General features: G+C 38.2%; 1 protein-coding gene across 2 annotated transcripts in view; it reads left to right on the top strand.

The window, feature by feature from the left end:
* Nucleotides 1-2,756: 2,756 nt before the first annotated feature.
* Nucleotides 2,757-21,509, top strand: part of cpeb4b (cytoplasmic polyadenylation element binding protein 4b) — a 44,292-nt gene continuing 25,539 nt past the window's right edge. Inside the window, exons 1-2 of one of the 2 annotated variants that reach the window (XM_008426957.2) lie at nt 2,757-3,273; nt 5,690-6,927. In XM_008426957.2, coding sequence (XP_008425179.1) covers nt 5,740-6,927 — 1,188 coding nt within the window. In that variant the 5' untranslated portion in view covers nt 2,757-3,273; nt 5,690-5,739. The remainder of the gene's footprint in view (nt 3,274-5,689; nt 6,928-21,509) is intronic. The other variant, XM_008426955.2, reaches the window with a different exon arrangement.

Here is a 21,509-nt window from a genome sequence, read left to right as displayed (position 1 = left end):
GAGACAAAGATTAAGTTGTTGGGCACAATGGCAAAAATAATGTTTGAAGGAATCAAAGTTAGTYCAAACTAAAAGAAAACCATCTGTGACTCATTCAGTAGTATAAATTCAAAATTGTCTAATAGGCTGAAATGTCCTCCCTCAGTTGATGCTTTTCAAMATTCCCTGAAGTTGTTTATTGTTCAGTCATACAACGCTTAAAGTGAAATGACCCAGAGAAATCATTAGGGAAACTTTATTGGCCCATGATAAGTGTAAGTGAACGTCAAACCAGTCCYGCCTATTTTATATGAATTGATTCTGAAGGAAGTACTATTGTGATTTCAGAATATTCAGCTTTTTGTGTATTTGAATGTACAGGAATGCACRAGCCTGAATAATTTTTGGAAGCTGAGAACTATTATCATCAGACATGTAATCTATTTTTTTAATCGGATTGTTTTAATCGTCTCCCCTCGCCTGCTTCTGACATGCTTAATGATGCAGGACACCRCAGATTTTTCTAATTTATCACTCCTTCCCAGCTGGACTTGAAGTGACAGATTTATTAGATAGCCATTTCAACTGCATGTAATACTGCCATTTGAGAGTCGGTCAGACTGACAGAGTCAAAACAGCTTGATGACCTCTGTGATAATGACCAAACAGGAGGGAAGGACATTGAAGAAAGAGGACAGGGAAGCTGATAAAGATATGTGGGGAGTAGTGTGGGTGGATGAAGAAATGTGGTCAGGATTTTCAAACATGAGGAGAGTGGAGTAAGAGAATTGTAGACATTTCTGTTGCAAGATAAATTGTGTTTGTTGATCATTTATTTCACACTGTAAAACAATAGAAATAATAGAATACTGCACATGTTGCAGATTGCAGCGTTCTTTTACATACATAATGAGGCCATTCTTTAACGTCTTACAACATCAGAAAATTGATGATACTCTCATGTCTGCTCTTTAAAGGGGAGATATTACGTAAGATTGACTTTTTGAATTTTATATCATGTTAAAATGTTATTCTCTTATCAATATGAAACATAAAATTTTGCTTTTATTACATGTTTGAGAAATCCTTGAACCTCCTGACAGCCTTCCCTGAATGCTCTCACGAAGCACTGCCTTTTTCCAAAAAGCTCCTCCTTGGAGCTCCAGCTAACCCTCCACTAGCTCGGTAGAGCCGAACAGAACTGAGATAAGCTGCACTAAGTAGTAGAACAGGACCAAGTGTCAGAAATGTGTTTGTAACCCTTAGCCAGACTGATTTATGTCATGTCATCTGTTTTAGATGTGTTTTTGATTAGCCATGATGTGTYGCTTTAAGGCTACTTTCTGTTGTTAGACAGGCTCCACTTGAGAGATTTCATGATTCTACAGGTCTGACAGTAAGCACGGCTGGTAGTGGGTGATGAAATTTAMCTTTTTTAGAGCAATCATATGTTCAAATAGGTTGGGTTGGATAACTATTTTTCCTCACCAATTGTGATTATAAGAGCAGTTGTATTGAATTATATTATTTTTTGCCTGACATTAGGATAAATGTAATAATTTGAAACATTTAAGTTTTAAAAACAGCAAAAAACAAAAAAGGGAATTGTTAATGGGGATAATTATGTTTTCATAGCACTGTTTCTATTTGGTTGTCTTTAGTAATCCAACAATAACTGAAACAAGACCTGCAAGGTTACAATACAAAATGTAATTCTAGTGGAGCAAAGTTCCCGTGTGAAAATATAACATCGTGTTTAGTTGCATTGTGTTCATTAGTGATGGTGTTGATTTTATGTTAAATTTTGCACAGATAASTCCGAAACTAACACATTATCACATGACTTTGCTGATCTGCTTGATCACACCAATWGCTASCATGCTTTCTGTTGCATATCTCATGATAGGTTCTAATGTGTTGCAGTTCTGTGCTCAATATGCAAATCATTTGTAATATTTATTATTTCTGTGAACTTACGCAGATCAACTTATGCTTTATCTAAGTAGTTGATGTGACTTTTTACCCCTAATGAACCCACCACAATTACTGCCTCTCATCTAAAGTGGTGCAAAAACAAAGATGCTAATGCTTCTTCTATTCTACAAACTACTTTCGAATGGAAGCTGTTAGAAAACCAGGAAACAAAACAATACACCTTAATCCAGAGSTGTTAGAGGAAAGGGGCTGAATTTGTTTGGCAATACATTAAAAATTATGTATCATTTTCCTTTCTCTTCAAAATTTCACCCTATTTTGTGTTGGTATTTATAAAGTTCTTCATCTTATCTTATATTATCTTATCTTATAAAAAAGGCAGAGAAAAGCAATTTGTATGGCGCTGTGAGAACCATAATGTACAGATGATTATGTTTATAGCGTTGGGCTACAGAAAGAAGATATCTTGAAAGATAAATAAACAATCATGAATGCATTGCATATAAATCCGCGTTATTTAACTTCCATCTTTTACAACAARGGAGTGTTAGATGAAAGATAAAGCCTGGTWAAAGAGATTCTCATTTTCTTTCCATCCTTCTGAAAGGGAAGTGGGCCGGGGGAACTCATTTTTCTCACGACCTGCTACCGGCCGCATCGTGAAAGGACAGGACCGTGGTGGGTGGGAGGAGTCTTTTTCTGTCTTCCTGACCTCCGTGGGCAGTACATATTGATATTATGGGTGTGTTACTGGTGCATGACTGCTAAAGGATGAAAAAAACTGGGCGAGATCACTGACTGGCCGGTCCAATCGCGTGTCGAGGTGTGCCTCCTTGGAGGCGGAGCCACAGTGGTTTGGGCGGTCCTTGAAGCGGAAGCGTGCCTCGGCTGATCTCTCGCTGTCATTCGGCCACGGTCGGTTCCAGGAGAGAGGGGCAGCCAAGAAACACACACAAGGATCGGCTGGCTCTGTAGAGAAGACAGCAAGCAAAAAATAACCCCAAATCAAACGGACAATGAAACCGATCGAATAAGGCTCAAAAGGGAACCCCGCTCAGCTGCCACATTAACAAAGCTATTCGATGATCGAGTCCAGATCAGAGGCAGCAGATAGAGAGCTGTGTCATTGAGAGGCAGGACACGTCAGGAGAAGGGAGAGAGAGAGAGAGAGAGAGAGAGAGAGAGAGAGAGAGAGAGAGAAAAAGCTGACCGACTGCACTGTACGAGTCAGCTATTAAATCGCCTCTGAAAAGCTTTGCCTGCCGCACTCATCGCTTCAAGGACATCTTCTCGCTGTCAGCCCGAAGCAAAGGAGCTCGACAAAAAGGCATCTCCGAGGTCGAAGGGGGTGATCAGAAGGTGAAAATGATTTTTACTCGCCCGCATACACAGCCTGTCCAGCGAGCTAGCATCTGTGCTAACAGCCGTTAATAGCTAGCTTGCTAATGTTAGCAACGGATAAAAAACTTCCCTGGTCACCTTTATAAATTATAACTGGCTGTATGTCAACGACTGTCGCAGGAGTATAAAGACAAAAAAAAAAAAAGGAAAAATACATATTGTCTGGTTAAATGTGAAACGTTGTTCCCAAACTGAAACTTATCTTCGATTTAATTTGATCATAGTGTCTCCTGCTGACAGCTGTCAAAGCAAGGTCGACTGTTTTATTCCCAAACGTTAAGGCGGTTAAGTTGTCATATTTTAAACATTGTCCGATTGATTACGTTTGTGTGTTCGTGTCGTTGTCGTGCTGTTTGTAGTTCAAAGCCTGTCAGCTAATTTGCCTTTCTGAAAACCTCCTCCTCCTTCTGCTGAAGGAAGCCTGTTCTCGACACAGCAGTGTTTCTGGTTTTACGGGAGGCTGACTGGAGCTCAGCTGGGCTCTTACAAACTGGCAACGTCACGGGGTTATAATTAGCTAAAGATGGAACGTTGACTTGTTTTTTTCCTCGGTTGTATTAAGGGTCAGCTCATACGATCATGGTTTATTATTATGTGTCCATAATTAAATTTAAAAACCGCTACTATTGATGAGTAATTTATACGTACAGAATACATATAAAATGTATTTAGCACTTGTATAGTAAAATGCCACTTCTAAATCTGTGTGCGACTGCTACAGGGATCCATTAAATAGAACATTTTTGGTAGACTCCCAATTTTTGTAAAACCTTTGACCTGCTGATTTTTCTTTAAAAGTCTAAATATCAATATACCAATTCAGGATCTTGCATCTGGGAGTAGTGTTCCTAGTTTATTRGCCATGATGTCATTACTTAATACTAAATTTTGAAATTCTAGTTTTAACAACCATACCATCTGATGTTATTGAAGTAGTCTTGCAGGAGGAAATAAAATATCCCCTTTATCATTTGTACATGCTGTAAATTTGCACTACTTAACTATCCTTTGCAATATATGCCCTGTTTATTACAAAAACAAAAACAAAGAAAACAATTAGTTTCCACAGCTTAGATTTATATGAGCACTGCATCATCTTGCCATTGTTTGGAACTTTGGCAAAACATGAGATGATATGAGAATAGCATTCAAATMATTTTATAGCCTTTCTGACATTCCTGATCACTAATTATTTATGCTGGAACAAAGTTGACGTCACTTTGGGTGCATGAAAAGGCATTCTCAGGAAAACCAGTTTTTAATAATCTTTTATTACACGGACAAAATTATGACATAGTTGACAACTGACTTTAGCAGTTTAGACAATTATGTCTTCTTAGCTGCCTTTAAATTWACAATAAATACAACCAATATTTCTAAAATTAGTCCTTTTGTGTGTATTTTCTCTGGAGAAAGTAGATTCTTACCTTTACTATTAGCTTTGGAAAAGGGTACCAACATTTCTAAATCTAGTTCCAAAAGCTCAAATGAACAAAACAGAGCCTTCCTGTTATCTGAAGAAAGTTTTGATGCTATGCACAGTCTAATATTGGCTTGATATGTCTTGAAAATTGGAGTAGAGACTCCATCACAACCRGGCTTGGTTTTCCTAATTGGTACAGTTCTAATTACTGTTAGCACTATGAATTTTTCAWGTGTTGAKGTACACAAATAACACGTTCACATGTTACTTAACTTTTTCTCAAAATAGCTAATTTTGACACCCTTAGCACAGTAAGACTTGTGCCTCCTGGTAGTACCTACTTCTTATGTATTCAATTATAAGAAAAAAAGACATTGGATATTTGAGTTTCAGACTGATTGACCAATGAACCTGAAAACTGATTGAATCCACTGAACAACACATTAATGTAAGTCGATTTTGGTAGAAAGCGAAGTTTTTATGAAACTGGAAAGATTTATTTATTTATTTTTTTCATTTTTACAGCTCCAAGTGACTTGGGACACTTCTTTTGTGTCGGAAAAGAGATCATATGTCATCATATTTTTGGACACAATAAAGTCAATTCAGAATTTCTGTTTGAGTAATGAGCCAGGAAGCTGAAAGATGTATATATAGACCCCTTTTGAAGCAGGGGAAGCTAACCTCACACCAACTCAGATTTTAATCGATAGCGCAAAATGTTTTAGGCAAGATATTCTTCTCACCATCTTATCTGAAGGAGAAACAATATCCAATATTATATTACTTAAGTTAGGTTGCCACTTCTGTAATTATGAACCCAAAAGCAAAGAAAGAAAACCTTTTATGTGATGATGTGGAACCACCTGGTGGATCCTAGATCCCTTGATCTATTGGGCAATGAAGGACTGAGTGCTAACCTGCATGCCTTTCTGTTTGCTTTATTCACAGTCTGACCAAAGAGATCGCAGAATAGCATTTGTTCTGGGGGGAGAGAACAAATGGGGGATTACGGGTTCGGAGTCCTAGTTCAAAACAACACTGGCAACAAGTCTGCTTTCCCGGTCCGAATCCACCCGCATTTGCAGCCCCAGCACCACCACCAGAATGTGTCTCAGAGCCCCGCTGCTTTCATAAACAGCACTACAGCCACAGGGAATGGCACTACGGGAGGTTCTCCCTGGCTTTTCCCTACCTCTGCCACCCACAACAGTGTGCAAGACGAAATCCTCGGGGGTGCAGAGAAGCCCAAAGCACAGCAGCAACAGGAAATGCAAGAAACTCAAGAAAAACAGCAGCAGTTATCTCCTGGGGGTCACCAGGAGACTGGGAGCGGTGGCGGGATAATTGCAGAACTGGAAAAATCCCGATCAGAGGAAGCCAAGACAGAGAACGGCACGTCAGAGGGCAGCAACGGAAAAGAGAAGCAGCTTCGTCTTGAGTCACCTGTCCTGACTGGATTTGATTATCAGGAGACATCTGGTCTAGGCGGAACAGGCCCGGTACAGTCGAGCACAACCTCGTCATCCCTTACTGGCTTTAACAACTGGTCAGCTGCCATCCCACCTGCACCGTCAACAATCATCAACGAGGACGTCAGCTTTTTTAACCCAGCCTCTGCTAACAACGGGCCTCTGCTGTTCCAGAACTTCTCACACCACGTCAGCCCGGGGTTTGGGGGAAACTTCTCACCCCAGATTGGACCGGCTCCGGCCTTGTCTCAGCACCACCCTGCCCCGCCGCCTCACCCCCATTTCCAGCATCCCCACAACCAACACCAGCAGCACCGACGCTCCCCAGCCTCCCCCCACCCACCGCCACCCTTCTCGCACAGGAATCCGGCTTTCAACCAGTTGCCGCATTTGTCCAACAGCTTGAACAAGCCCCCATCCCCCTGGGGTCCGGCCAGCTACCAGAGCCCCTCTCCATCCCCTGGCTCCTCCACCTCTTGGAGTCCTGGAGGAGGCTACGGAAGTGGAGGCGGTGGCTGGGGAGGATCTCAGGGCCGAGATTATCGTCGTGGGCTTAATGGAGGGATGACTCCCATCAATTCCATCTCTCCACTGAAGAAAACCTTCCCTAACAACCACGTGGCATCCCAGAAGTACCCCAGAAACAGTCCCGCCGGCTTCAACCCAAAGTCGTGGATGGATGATGGAGTAGGTCGTGATAACATTTTCCCTTTTCAGGTCAGTTTTTTTGTGATAATTTCACCAAACGATGTTCTTCTAAGCTACCATTATGTGGCACTGYTGCTATTTTTAGAAATGGGGGGTGGCATGGATTTGCACAATTTGCTTGTTACTGTGTAAAAGCTGTCACTGGACTCTGCACTTTCACAGTTGAATGTCCCTTGTGGTGACTCACATGGATATATCACTGCAGTGGCGTGTGCCACGTTGGTGGAAGGAGGAAGGGGAGGCAGTGCTGGGAGGAGGATGGGTGAGGGGTGCATTTGATTTAGTCAAAAGATGGGGAAGAGGAAATGGAAATGGAAAAGGCAGCTAGGAATGAAGAGACGGAGAACGGCTTCAGTGAAAACGGTCGGAAATTACCAAGATAATCTGAATGAAACCAAATTATCTTCATGAGCCTGCCTGGTTAGTTGCTTCTTTGACGTAAAGGGTTTCTTTCTGTTGTAGTTGTAAACATAATACTTATCCTCAGACAATAAAATGGCCCACATCATTTGGAGGAAGTTAGGATAAGCACGGAGATAGAAATCCACRAGAAATAATATTATTCATCATTACCACCATTAACAGTTGCCGCAGATTTATCGTCTGCACATCCTTCATGAAAAACTCATACCACTGAGTCTTGCAGACTCTGTGGTATTGAGGTCTTGTGACTCTGGAGGCCATGAGTGTAATGTAAATTCATTGTGTGGCTTAAASCAAAAACAGTTCAACAAGATAAGGTGAGCTTTGTGATGTGCTGCTGCATTGTCCTGCTGAAAGTGTCCATCAGAAGATGGATATGGTCAGCAACAATAARAGTTAAAACAATGCTGTAGTGGTACTAAGTGGCCCAAAATATGATTAGAAATATCCCCTTCATGACGAACACTGACCTGAACTGTTGYTTCAAGGAACGATGCACCCATACTTTTATACTGTTTATGTGAAATTCTGAAACTACTACATGAACATAATATGTTGTGCACTCAGATTTTATTTAACATGTCTGGGTTGGAGCAAATATTTATTTGCGCTTACTGTCATTTTCAAAACCTTTTCTGGGACGTCKKTAGTCWGTTCCTTCATTTACTTGCTCATAGAATATCTGCTGGTCAAATGTTGCTCGGGTCATCATTGGTGAAATATTTTGAGGGTTATGGATCAACTGCTTTGCAAGGCTGTATCTGTATTCTGTCAGTTCCAACTTAAGTCAACTTAGTTTTTAACAACTAAGACGTTCCTAACTATTTTGTTAATTTTTCTCCATTTGCAATCAGTCAATCACAGGGTTCCACAGGTTAAAATGGAAGGACTTTGTTCTGACATGTCTTAACTTGCCTTGCCTGTTTGYGTAGTTACATTGCAAACCTAAATCAACAATCTAACAGTCAGACAGCTACTGTATACAGTAAGTAATCTTTGTTGGTGGGCTTCAGGTTTATGCAACAGTACTTGTTTGGAAACCAAGTTTGACTTTTATAGATAAAATCTTTCTTGTTGTTAAAGCATTTTAGACACATTTTTAGTAAAAAAAAAAAAAAAGCAAAGTATTGGTCTTGTTTGGTTTCATGCAACAGAAGGAAGAAGTTGCTGCTGTATTGCATTACATAATGATTAATATGTTGTCACACTTTAAGTGTGTGCACTTCACTGCAGTAAGGGACATAAATATCAGAGAAAAAGAGAACATCACGACCATCTGTTTGAACTAATTAATACCACTATAAAGTGCAATAATGTTTGTATAGCTGAAATAACTTCTTTTCAACCTCATCACAAGTCTTCTTGTCTAAATCAATATCAAAATACAGAATTAGCATCCTGCTCTGTTTCATCCAAAATATAATTTTACTCAAAGTCATGATTCAGTTTCTTGAATCCTTTTATTGCTGGCATCATTTTCAAAGTACATGCAACACTTTAGCTCGGATAACTCCGGCTAAAGTGTTTATACTTCTTTATTTTTTTATTTATTCATTTATTTATTTTCACATGTTGTTAAGTTACAACCAAAAATGACAATTTATCTTGGACAGAAGTATGTGTTGTATGCACAAAGTAACATACTGGAAGGTGAAGGCAAACGGCACTCAAAACACAATGTGGGAGTATCCTTTAAAACAAGAAATCACCTGATAAGAAAATACACTTATGTCATGAAGTCCTCGGTTAGAGAACATTAGTGAACAAACATCAGGATAAAGACTAAGGAATGCAATCATTTCTGAAAAGATTTTCAGAAGGATTAGGTGATAAAACAGTATTCCCAATCTKTAAACAAGAGATGGAGCAATGTTTCACCCATTTCCTGAAACCAACTGCAACCTACATTGGCAAGTTACAGAAATCCACTGACCAGGTGAAAGCAGTGGATTTCTGCTCAGGTGGGATTTTTGGAGTTAAAATACATTCCCTGTGTTTTAACTCCAAATATCTGATAGATAATAGAAAAAAAACCCTGTTGATTAGACTTGTTTTTGGTAGACTTTCAGATGTCTACACAGCAGACTTCTGACAGATGGCTGGTCTGGTCAGGTGAGAAGAAAGTGAACTTCATGGCCTGCATGCAGAAATCTTTTGTGACTAAACACACACTGCACATCCCTCCAAACACACCTAACCCGTCTGACATCAGCATCCTTCGGGTGGATGCTTTTCTTCAGCAGGGCCAGGGGAAGCTGGTCAGACTTGTCAGACTCCACCCATCTGCTTGGAAGATGGGTGGAGCAAAAGACAGATCAATCCTGGTAGAAAATCTGTTGTGAAAAAAAAAGATTTATCTTCTTCTTTTTTTTTTCTTTATTTAACCAGGTAAATCCCATTGAGATCCAGATCTCATTTTCAAGAGGGACCTGGCCTTCTAGCTTGATGACAACCTGCAACATACAGCCAAAGCTATAACAGAATGGTTTTCTCCACATGTTAATCTGCCTCCATCCACATCCATATCTAATTGAGAATCTAATTTAAGATAAAGCTATCCAACAAWTTTAAATAGGCCTGACCAGTTTGGTGGTTTTACAAAGTATTCACTCAGGGGTGCTGAATACACAGGCATGCTGCAAAACATRAGAACATTTTTTTATAGCTTTCCTTTCAATTCACAATTAGACACTGCTTTGTGTTGGTCTAACACAAAATCCCAGTAAGGGACTGTGTGACTGTAGCTGCAGCTTGTTGTTATGTGTGGCTGAAAGTAGCATTGTCCTCCTGGCCTCTTGACTCTGTAAGGGCAGATTGGGCATGGGGCTGTGAATGGCTTTTCTGTGTGAAGGAGAGAGTTATGTAAATGCAACCTATTTGACAAAAACAACTAGACAATTTTACAATTAAAATTATCAACAAGTTGCAAGACTTAAAAAAATGGCTTAATCTAAGAAGGTGGCTTGTCGTCGCTGTCTGTTTTGGTCAGATGGTGCAGCAGGTGGTCTGTTGTCCGTATTTGTATTCAGGATTTGTAGACTTGGAACAAAGTGTCCAACAAACTGGTGTTCTCGGATCCCTTGTGGTTCCATACTTAGTTTCAGAATTTTTCTTCATTGTTAGCCGCCATCCTCCCCGGTATGACCCGGAGCAGAGATCTTTGCTGTCTTTTTGGGTGGTAAATTCCCTGAAGTTGATCTTGTCCATCTCTTCCTTCCCCTCTTCGTCTGTATTTTCAGATGACTACCCAATCTCTATTTCTTTTAATATGTTTTGTTGTATACTGAACCCTTTTCATTTTTTCCCAGGCACTGGCACGCTCATGCTTAACTGACCTTCATCTGATAACTTGTACTTTAGGGAAGCAGTAATTAAAAGGGAATCTGATGGCAGTGCTGCTCGGATAACTCYGGCAGTTTCCCAGGCAACGACACATAGGTCACATTTTACTCCTCGGAGGCTTCAAAACACAAATCGTTATTGATTTTCCCAAAAAAATAATATTTACTGTTATTCTTGCCATCAGAACTTTCCTTTGTGGCCCACTGGGAGTTATCTTTGGTTTATTTGTTTACCAGCCTTAMACAAATCTAAAGGAAATACTAAGATGGCTGCTACTAGACTTGTTATAAATATTTCAAACTTATTTTGCCAGTATAACTTACCAGGCATTCAGATTTTATTATTAATATTTCCTTTGTTTTTTCTGCACATCAAAACCTCTGATCTCATTATGCAGATTGGCAACAGCTAGATGTAGCTGTGAATGCTTCCTCTGGAGTTTCTATTGTTTGCCAGTAGAAATTATGAAGAATGTTGTTCCAGCTAAATATTAGTACTGCYGGGGTTCATTTATTTTGAATCATTTAGAAAAACAAACTTAATCCCACTAAGCTTTAATCTTGATAGTGATTACCTTTGTGGAAGAATATTTGATGTTAGAATTTTGTTACATAACTCAGTTTCAGAGTGTTTTATTTGTGGGGGCAAATTTATTCTGTTGTAGTGTTAAAGCTGTTACTATAGAAACTATTGCTAAATGACAAACTCCTCATGGTTGTAGTAAGTCATAACTACTAAGTCATATGTTACATTTATACTCATGTCTTAAATAGATTAAATGACTGTTCAGTTTTTGCTTCTCCCTTTCTTTCTTCTAGATTTATACATTTTATTTCTGATAAACACACGTATAACATTTGCTGATGAATTCAGGCAGAGCTACAAACCATGTTGACAGAGAAGCTCCAGTCAGTCTGCCAGAGACTGGAATAGGACTGTTATCCTTGATTGATTTTAATTCTGGGGATCTTGAATATTTCATTAAAACTCAGGTCTCCCAATATTTATTGTTCTATATAAACACATACACTAACCTTACAGTCTATGTGTTTCTTTTTTTTAAGTTTAATTTAAAAAAATAAAATCAGCCAAAGGTTAGCATGAGTCAAAATGCTGTATTAAAAAATTGTGTATTATTTTTCTTCTTTGTGTTAAGGATCAAAACTGAAATTGGCAATCAGACTACAAGGAAAACTGCTGAACTGTACCTGTTGGAAAACATTTGATCGATGCATAACTACCATATGATACAGGGAAGCACTAAGTTCTGTGGAGAGACAAATATCCCCAAACTGTTGCTCTTTAAACCTGAGAAACTTGCTCCAAAAAACCGGCTTACTGACTTTAAGTTGAATCTTTTTTGCTTGATTAAAATCCGAGCATTCTTCTATTATCCACAACCGACTCGTTCATCGTTGAAGAGTTAATTTTTTAAAGAATTCTACCTGAAAAACAGGCATTTTAATGGTTCCTAGAAACCCACTATTACTCTTATGGCGCATACGGCATGCTTTTGAGAGGTGTTGAAGTTGGGTAACCTTTAAAAACACGCAAATCACATGTCAGCTTAAAAATACTAATTTAAGTTTGCAATCRTATTTAACTTGTTTATGTTAGATATAAGTTGTCAGGTTATTGTTTATAATTCATGTTGGTTTTRCATTTAAATCCAAGTTTAGTTTACTAAAACTCWCATAAACCCTGTYATAGCTAATATTTAAAGCAATATCTTAAAAATGAGCATTATGTTATTTTAAAGGTGASAAYGTATCTCATAAGTTTAATCAGAATCAGCTTTGGACAATTTATTTTATTCCCTTCAATTTAGTTTMATTTTCAATAAGATCTGAAAAATGAAGTTTTCTTGTTTTATTTTTAAAAACATCCTTTCTGTACATGTTTTTAGTCCAGATWGCAAAATGCAACACAAGCTCCCAGGTTTTAGTAAATTAAACAGGATAACAGTTTGTGAACTGAACGGTCCCCATGAGGAACCGATGTCACACTTTCCCACTGTAAGCTCTCCAACTGCTTCACATACTTCCCATTTTAGCACCGACGCGGCAGATGAGGGATCAACGGCTTTTGCTTTACACTCGTCATTGTTTGGCCTTTCTAAGCTTACTGAAACTACAGTCTCACTCTGCTGCTTGATTGCATGTTTTTAGATCGATAGGTTTTTACAKAGCTGTTTTGGATTGTTCATTTGGAATGTGTTTTCTTTAGAAAATGGAGCTTTATAATGGGTTAACTGCAAGGATCAAACCTCTTTGTTTACCTCATTCATGCCTTGGATKTTTGTACAGTAGTGATGAAAAAAATGAAATGAAAAAAAAAAAGAAAAAAAATGAAAAAAAACACTTTTAAAGTTGTTTGATGCACTGTAGCATGCGGAACGTTTCCCTGCACCACCGAAGCTTTCAAATATTAGCACGGTGTAATACTTAGAATGGGCCTGTATCCAGCYGAGCTGCTGCTAATGCCCTGTTCAACCAGTATGTGCTTTTAACCAAACATTTTAACTTCCATATAGTTTGGTTTAGCTTCTCTTTCATGTTGCTTCTCCCCTGAATCCTCACCTGTTCGACCCGCTGTTGTGTCAGGTGCGCACACTGGGCTGATTTGAACTGAAATTTGGCTTGTGACCAGGTCAAGACCTGCAGGGCTTGAAGGAAAGTGAGCCAGGCCAGGATATTGTCTCAGTAAGCCACCTGCGTTACTGTTGGTTACTGTTCCCCTCTCACTGTTTGTGCAGCCCAGAAACCTTCCAACATATAAAACCTTAATACTCTCTCCTCTGTTCAGTGCATACTCTTTATGTGAATAAAATATATATTTTTGAAAATGACATTGCTTGCCCCTGTGGTATTTAAAAATTTCCCAGGAAACACATCAATTCTTGTATAAATTTTATTGATTTTACACAGTGAGTAGAAAAGTGGGKAAATATAGTTGACTACAGTTCAAAGTTTATTTTTTTTGCTGGATCAAATGCAGAATCAAAAAAAACATTAATATTGTGTAGACGTGTGATGAAATCCGTMTGACCATCATGGCACAATGGGAACAACCATTCAGATGGAAGATGAGTCAGTCAAATAAACCAATAAGGACTGAGCGTGCATATTTCTAAAAAAAAATTGCCAAATCAGAATGGRTAAGTTACTATGTAAAATACTCCATTTCAAAGAAATGTAAGGATCAGTGGTGATGATGAGGAACAGGACCTTGAAGACCTTCCTGCTTGTTTTAAATGAACAGTACACATTTGAGGGACAGATGGCAAAGATACTGTAAGCGCAAAGGTCATAAAACAGCACGCTTATAGCTAGCTGATAATTCATGTCCTTTCCATCAGTTACAATTTTTTCTGACTAGTTTGTAGTTGGCATCAGGAGATTTGCTGGACCTGATAATTTAGTAATTGCCAACAATAACACCTAATGGAATCAAAGTTCTTAACAAAWAGCACCAAGCCAACATTTTATAGCGTTTAGGCAAGCTGCATTTTATTTAGCATGAAATCCAGGCAAAATTAATTGAAACATCACCCTTTTTAGTTTAAAAAAAATATTTTTTAAATGGCACATATGAAGCAATGATCATATGTCGGCCATACGTGGCCTTGATAAGAGCATGGAAAGTAGAACACGATTCCTACTGTGAAACATGGTGGTGACAGAATCACGCCATGGGGATGTTTGTATTTAGCAGCGACACTGAAGTCAGTCAGTGGTTGGAAATATGCAAGCGGTTAAATTCAAGACAATCCTGCTGTTTGGGTTGGATGTTTTGGCCAAATTAATAAAGAAAAAAAAGTCACTCATTTTAAATTTTTTTTTCTGTTTTGAACTTAAATAAACTCTTCAACATGTATCTTGTTGGACATTATTTAGCTAGATAGAAATTAATAGAAATTAGTTTGAATACTTTATACAAACTGAATTTAAATTTGTTACAGAAATGTCCAATGAGATACTAGGTCTGTAAGGTAACGTGTAGGAGGCCTGGATACGTCTTTTTTTTTTTTTTTTACACATCCTGCATTGATGTACACAACCTGCTGCTTTAGAGCCTCCTAATATATCAGTAACTGAGCTAATTTAATCTGCACCTGCTTCTAGGGTTACTTTCTGTTTGAAAGGGTAAAAAAGGAACCTACTATTTGGCTTCATTTACATTGGTTTCTTTTTGCTGTTGTACTGCACCCAATTTTGGATCCAGTTTCTGTATATGTAACTGTSTCTACAGTTACACCCCAAGTATTACTACAAAGTGTACTTTCCATCTTTTCACTTCTCTATGGTTGTTTTTCCAGAGGGAATTGACTCTAAACAGAACAGAAACCGCAKACAGCTTCACACGCAAAACCTTTGCTATTTTCTTTTCTTTTTCTCTCTTCATCCAAGGTGATTTAGCTCTTCGCCTGCAAATGTTCTTATGCATATATGGTTATTATATGATAGTAACAAATTAAAATGGAAACTAATGGATGTTTGTGAAAAACAAAGTAATTGTGTGATATGTGCTTGCCAAACTACAGAATATTTTGAGCAGCACAATAGCAAGCTTGCAAACGTTATCTGTACCTTGTGTTTCCAACTAACGAGTGGTCTGAGCTGCAGAACTCTGCTCTTTAAAGCCTCATTGTAGCCTCTTCACACCCCTGACAGACGCTTGGAAACAGGAAGAAAGAGCATCTCTCTGCACATGCGTGTCTGTGCTAGACTCCTAATTAGTCCCAAGCCTATGGTTTTCTCCACGTGTTTTGATAAAGGAAGGACGCTAAGCAGAGCCTCGCTCCTAYCCRGAGTCAATTAAGGTTGAACTAATCCTAGAGCTGAACAAATACTGCTGTAACTTAGCCACTCCTGTTAAAACTGCCCTAAATTCACTCATGCACACACTATTGAGCTGTTCAGCCAACACTGAGCAATTGGTTGGTTTTGACAGTTGGGGGTATTTTGTGTCATTATGGGTCTTTGAAATATTCGACAAGGAGAAATGGCATCAAAAGCGCAATCTGCTTCCCTTTCCTGCCCTCCTTTCTGTTCTTTTCACAATGCTTTGCTTGCCTTCCCTTTTCATTTTGGTTTCCTTTCTCTTGTTGTTGCCTTTTTATAAGTGACCGGAGGTTAAAATTTCCAACTTAATCTCTGAAGTGATTCAAGCTACTTCTTTACTGTAAAATCCTTGAATCTCATTTAGATCCAGAATTTTCATTCTTCATTACCTGTCAGGTAACAAGCATAAAATGCTTCCTCTTGCATTATATCTATCTGTGCTATGCCACACAATGTAAATCTGATGAAATATTTATACCTGATGTTGCAAAAATTCTTATTGGGGTTTTAATTCCAACCTCTTATTCTTTTTAATTAAACAGAAGCAGCTTTAATGCATTTTAATTCGGAGAACATTTTGCTAGATTTTAACAGGTGCCTGAGTTGTCAGCTGCAATTTTACATGAATAACATGTAAAATTAGCAAGTCTGGACTCTGTGGTGCAGAGGTTTAACTGCTTAGCTTTTCAATAGCTTGAACTGTACCTAAATTCTGAAGGTGTTATGGTAACAAGGTATGCTGGTCTCTTCACGAATATGTCATACTTTACAGTACATATGGGGTGCATTGCAAAAGACCTTATACTTTTTCACAATTCATGACGTCATGACAACAGACTTTGTATTTTATTGGGATTTGATATGATGGAGCACAAATGTTGTGATGCATGCCACAAATGCATACAAGTGTGGCATATATTTGTATTTAACTCTCTTAATTGTTTACTTTAATGAGATCCAATACATTCAGTAGACTTCTGAAGTGTTTTAACTAGTAAATTTAGTGGCTGCATTCACGCCAGTCCTGTTTGGTCTGTTTAGTTGTTTGCTCAGGAAGTCCATTTCTTTTTTGGGGGAGGTGTGATTACACAATCAAACTCTGATGCAGACCAAAAAAAGTGAAGTCTGATCCGCCTAAAAACCTTGATCTGGGTTTGGTTGGAATAAATGCCAAGTGGACTGGAGACCGCTCCAAAGTTTGGAAGCGGATTAAAGAGCAGGGCATTCTGGTTAAATACAACCAAAACCAACACAGAAATCTAATGCTAGTTGTAGAAATGGCTTGTAGTCTTTTGCCAAGAAAAGAGAAATCCTACCACTGCAAAAATCTGAAGCCACTCCACTTGTGTTTACATTTTGTGAAGAAAGAAGTCACACTTAATGTGTTGTTTAGAGGTTTTTGTGTTACAATCTTCAATGGTTCTTGGTACAATGTCACCATGGGCGAAGCGCTTAATGGTTTTTTTTTTTAATGGTTGATTCGATTGACTCACATTGCAGCAGCTGAAAATGCAACAAATGTTACAATCGCGGTCCCCAGTTGAACTGAGTCAACCAGAATATCAGATGTAGTATAAAAGCAGGTATAATAACTTCATAGAAGGTCTGGCTTAAAACCAAAAAAAAGAGAAAAATTTGCCTTTCTAAAATATTTGTATGTGTAGGAATGACTCAGTCAAAATCTGGGAAATAATCCATTTGAGAGTCCATAGCAAATCTTGAAAATTGATGTTTAGATGTTGTGTATTTAATCTGAGTTTAAGAAGTTTCCACCAGCTCTGTAACAAAGAAAATCCAAAAACGAGGTGTGCATTCACTATTATTCTTTTCACATTATATTTATGAGATGCTTTGTGTTGATCTTTCACAGAAACCAAAATACACTTAAATTGTGGTTGTGATGCAGCAAAATGTAAAAAAAAAAAAAAAAGAAGCTTGGAATTTTTGGATGATTTTAGGAGATGCAGGTGAAGTCTTCATAAATCCACTATTAATTTACGATCAGCCTCCATCATCTCAGCCTGCATATTAAAATACCAAAATCATTTTGTCCTATCAACATGTTTTTTCTTATGTTATTTTCTTTCAGATCTGTTGGTTATTAATTTCATAATCAGCCATTGTTCTTAACTGATGAGTTATTTTCCAGTACTCTTACAAGTATCATAACATTTTTAAAAAGCAATTTGAGAACTTTCACAGTTGATAAGATTTAACTATCAAAAATAATACAATGTAAATCTACTTCCAGCAAAGCAGTAGGTCAATGTTTTGCCAAACAGCTTATCAATGTATAAACGTTTTTGCAGTGCTGGTAATTTTAAATGTTTTAGGAGCATTGCCCAGGCTTGTAAATTTGCAATAGGGAGTCCACAGGGTTGTAAAAGGAAGTTTAACTTAAGAATTTCTGTATTGTACCGTCAGTGCCTTTTTATTTCAGTCGAAGAAATGACCTAAAAGAACAAGGAGATCCTTTCTTCCCTCCATGTCTCTAAATGTATGAGTGTGTAGGTGGAAGTAGTATAGTGCTTTCACCTAAAAAGAAAAATGTTCCTACATTACAGTAAGGATGATTACAATTAATATTCATCAATGTGTTGATAAACACCAATATATGTGTCCAAAGGTCATTGTTATTTGGCCTGATAAGACACTTCCCACCAACCAGTCATCATAAAAGATAATCCCCTTTTAGTGTGCATTACTTCACCATCATTTTAGGTATTTATATTTTCAGATAGGATGAATTATTCAGTACATCTCAGAGGTACAGTTAGCTCAGCGTAGGATGTATGTTTTAGGTCATGGTGAAAGATTCATAAATTGTAGCATGCGCCTGTTGTCTTGCAGTGTGTAGAAATGAACCCTATCGCACCGTGTTTTTTGCTGATTCATCTTATTAAAAGGCGTGTCATGGCTTTTAGCCTCTGTTTAAATCCCATACCCGGCCACAGATGGTATAGAGTGAGATAGTTTATTGATCCTGCAACACATTTATTTATTTTTTTTTCTGCAGGAAGGGAACAATGCAGCAACAAATGACAAACTACGAGCTAAACTTATGACATTTACTAACTGGGCAATTTCTCATGGACTCACGACACAGACTGCCTTGTAAATTGAGTCTTTCTCATTTCAGATGTGCTCAAATGTATCTGTGCGTGCCCTTCAAGCTGTCATGTATAAACACTTTGCTGGTCAGCTGCCCAGTTGTTGAGATAGAAGACTGCACAGATCTGATGATAAATCACCCTCACCTCACTTCTCTGGGCTGAATTTTACCAGCTGCAGAGCACAGTCCATACTGATTGTACCAAAGCTACAGAATGAATTCAAAACACCCAGGACAAATATAACAACCGCATTATTTCAAATGACGGTGGCCTAGAAATGCTCGAGAATTGCTTCAGCTTCCTTGTATCTGTTTATTGTGGTTTGGGAATTTGGTTTGATTCCAGTTGTAGGGTACTGTTCTTTTGCAGATCTGTATTTAATGTTTGTTTTGTTTGACCTGAAGCAATGGCCCAAGCCTTGCATATGATACTGTGGAGGATATGAGAGAACAGAAGACCCAGTTTGGCTTGTATTCCCGTGCTGATGTTTGTTTTGAGGGAGCGAGTTGTGCGCTGGGTGTGTTCCACCATGTCAGTTCTGTTTTTGCAGGTTCTTTCAGTTAGTGTGAGAAATCTCCTCTTGTACAAATCTAAAAGTTTGGTCACAGCTTGGCAAATTGGGGTGTTTGTTTTTCAGACATTTGTATATTTAAATTTAGCAACACGTGTTGCTAAATTTTCATATCCTTCAAGCTTTTTATCATGTTGTCACATTACAGGGACAAATGTCAGTGAGTTAGAATTTTATGGGAACAGCACAAGGTTGTGCATAATCTTAAAATAGATGGTAAAAGTGTAATGTACTTTTGTATTCAGCCCTATGAATAAATCTCTTAGAACGACCATGTGCTGTAATTACATCTGCAAGAATTTCCAGTGTACGCCTTTGCAGACTTTATTTCCCTCCAGATTTTGAATTTTACACATTCCTTTATGTTGGCTCAGTCAGATTGAAAAAAAACCAGCATTTTTACATTTGCTTTTAATTCTTGCCACAGATTCTTTATTAGATTTGTTGTAGGACTGGAATTTGACTGGGCCATTTTAAAATAAAAATATACTTTAATCTTAACTGTTATATTGTAGCTCTGGCTGTACATTTAGGATATTTGTTCTGCAGGAGGATAAACTTTGTCCCACGTCTGAAGGCTATTGTTGGCTTTGAACTTCTTGTAATATTTCCCTGCATTTAACTACATCTGTCTTTGTATCAATTCTGACCAGGTTTCCTGTCCATCCTAAAGCAAAGCATTCTAACATCATAATGCTGCCACTTCCATGTTTACCTGTGGGGATGGCATACAGTGTGATGTCAAGTATAACAAAGACTGTCCCCTGAATGAGGAAATTCTGACCAGGACAGTTGGACTTGGAGCTTACCGAGCAGCCCCAACTTTAGTGTGCAATATGGTTGCTACATATGTTGAATGTAGTGAAAGCTGCCAGAATAAACAATTTAGATGCAGTTTGTAGCTTGTTAAGCCAGTGGCCAGCATACTGTTGTAAAATATTTATTTGTATTTATTTGTTTATGTTTAAATGCATAAAACGATGAGAAATGCATTATTGGTTAGTATTGCTAATGGCAGTTAGCAATTTGTAAAATTCACTCAACTTGTGGGTGACGTCATTACCAGATCCAAGCTCTGATCAATGAGACAAACTGAATTAGCTCCACACATCGTACTTTCAACTCTTATCATGTTTTCTGTCCCTGCTAGAAAATAACAAATCCTGACAGCATTATTCTTCCACCTTGGTTCACAGTAGGGATTGTATTTCCAGGGATTATTTCCAGAGATACAGTTTCTTTTATGAAAGTTCTCTATTCATTAGAAAAGTGACTACCAAGACTATCATTTGAGTCCTCTGAAATTATTTTAGGAGAACTAGAGTAAATGTGGCAGAATGCATATTCACAACACACGTTTCAAATTTTTACTAATAAAAAATTTGAAAACCATGTATCATTTCCCTTCCATGTTACAGTCATGAGTTTCTTTGTGTTTGTGTGTCACACCAAATCCTAAAAAAACACACTAAAGGATTTTGACTGTAACACTACAAAACTTCGGATGGTGTTAATACTTCTGCAAGGCACTGTAACTACGCTCTTTAACCCGTCAGACACATAAAGTAGCTTCTGAGTTTAGAAGCGGCTCCAAACACCAGGGAGGGGATGAAAAAGTGAGGTGCCTGCCTGGCAGAGCGTGGGTCATGTGGTTCACAGAAGTAGGTCTGTTTTTCTGAACCCTGTAGCATTTAACCCCTGTGGAGTTCATGGTAACAGAGTATGCTATGAGCTTTGCTTTCCACAGTGCCTTCACCCTCAGGCTTTCTTTACTCACATAAGCTGCAGTTCTCCAGGATTTTAACCTGGTTTTTAATAAATGCTAGAAAATCCCAAGACAGTTGCACAGACTCAACTACAGCATTGCAAGTGAAAAGTGGAGCTGTGCATCTATATTACTTATGTTGACTGGTATGTTGGGGTTATTCCTCTTGTGCAAGTTCTGAGCTTTACCAGTCACAGTGGAAGTCTTTGTACAGTGTTGTTATTGTCAAGATTTGTTTCATACTTTCCACTCGTTTTTCTTTCCTTTTTTTTTCCAATCACAAGGCATATAGGCATGACAAAACTGAAACTGTACATGACAATACAATAAAACCCTAAGAAGAAAGTATCATAATATATTTGCTTGTATTCTCAGTGGGTGAGTCAGTGTGTATCCACATTCCTTCCTCTGCATTGTTGGATCAAATATATATGTCTGACATAGATGGCGAAACCAAGAAGTCTTCTGTTTAGGGACACACAATATATTGCCATCAATATTTGTATCAGCTGATAAAAAGCTAATACAAATAT

Source organism: Poecilia reticulata, linkage group LG14 (genome assembly GCF_000633615.1).
Source record: "Poecilia reticulata strain Guanapo linkage group LG14, Guppy_female_1.0+MT, whole genome shotgun sequence".
Classification (NCBI taxonomy): Eukaryota; Metazoa; Chordata; class Actinopteri; order Cyprinodontiformes; family Poeciliidae; genus Poecilia; species Poecilia reticulata.
This window is presented reverse-complemented; position numbering and strand designations above follow the sequence as displayed.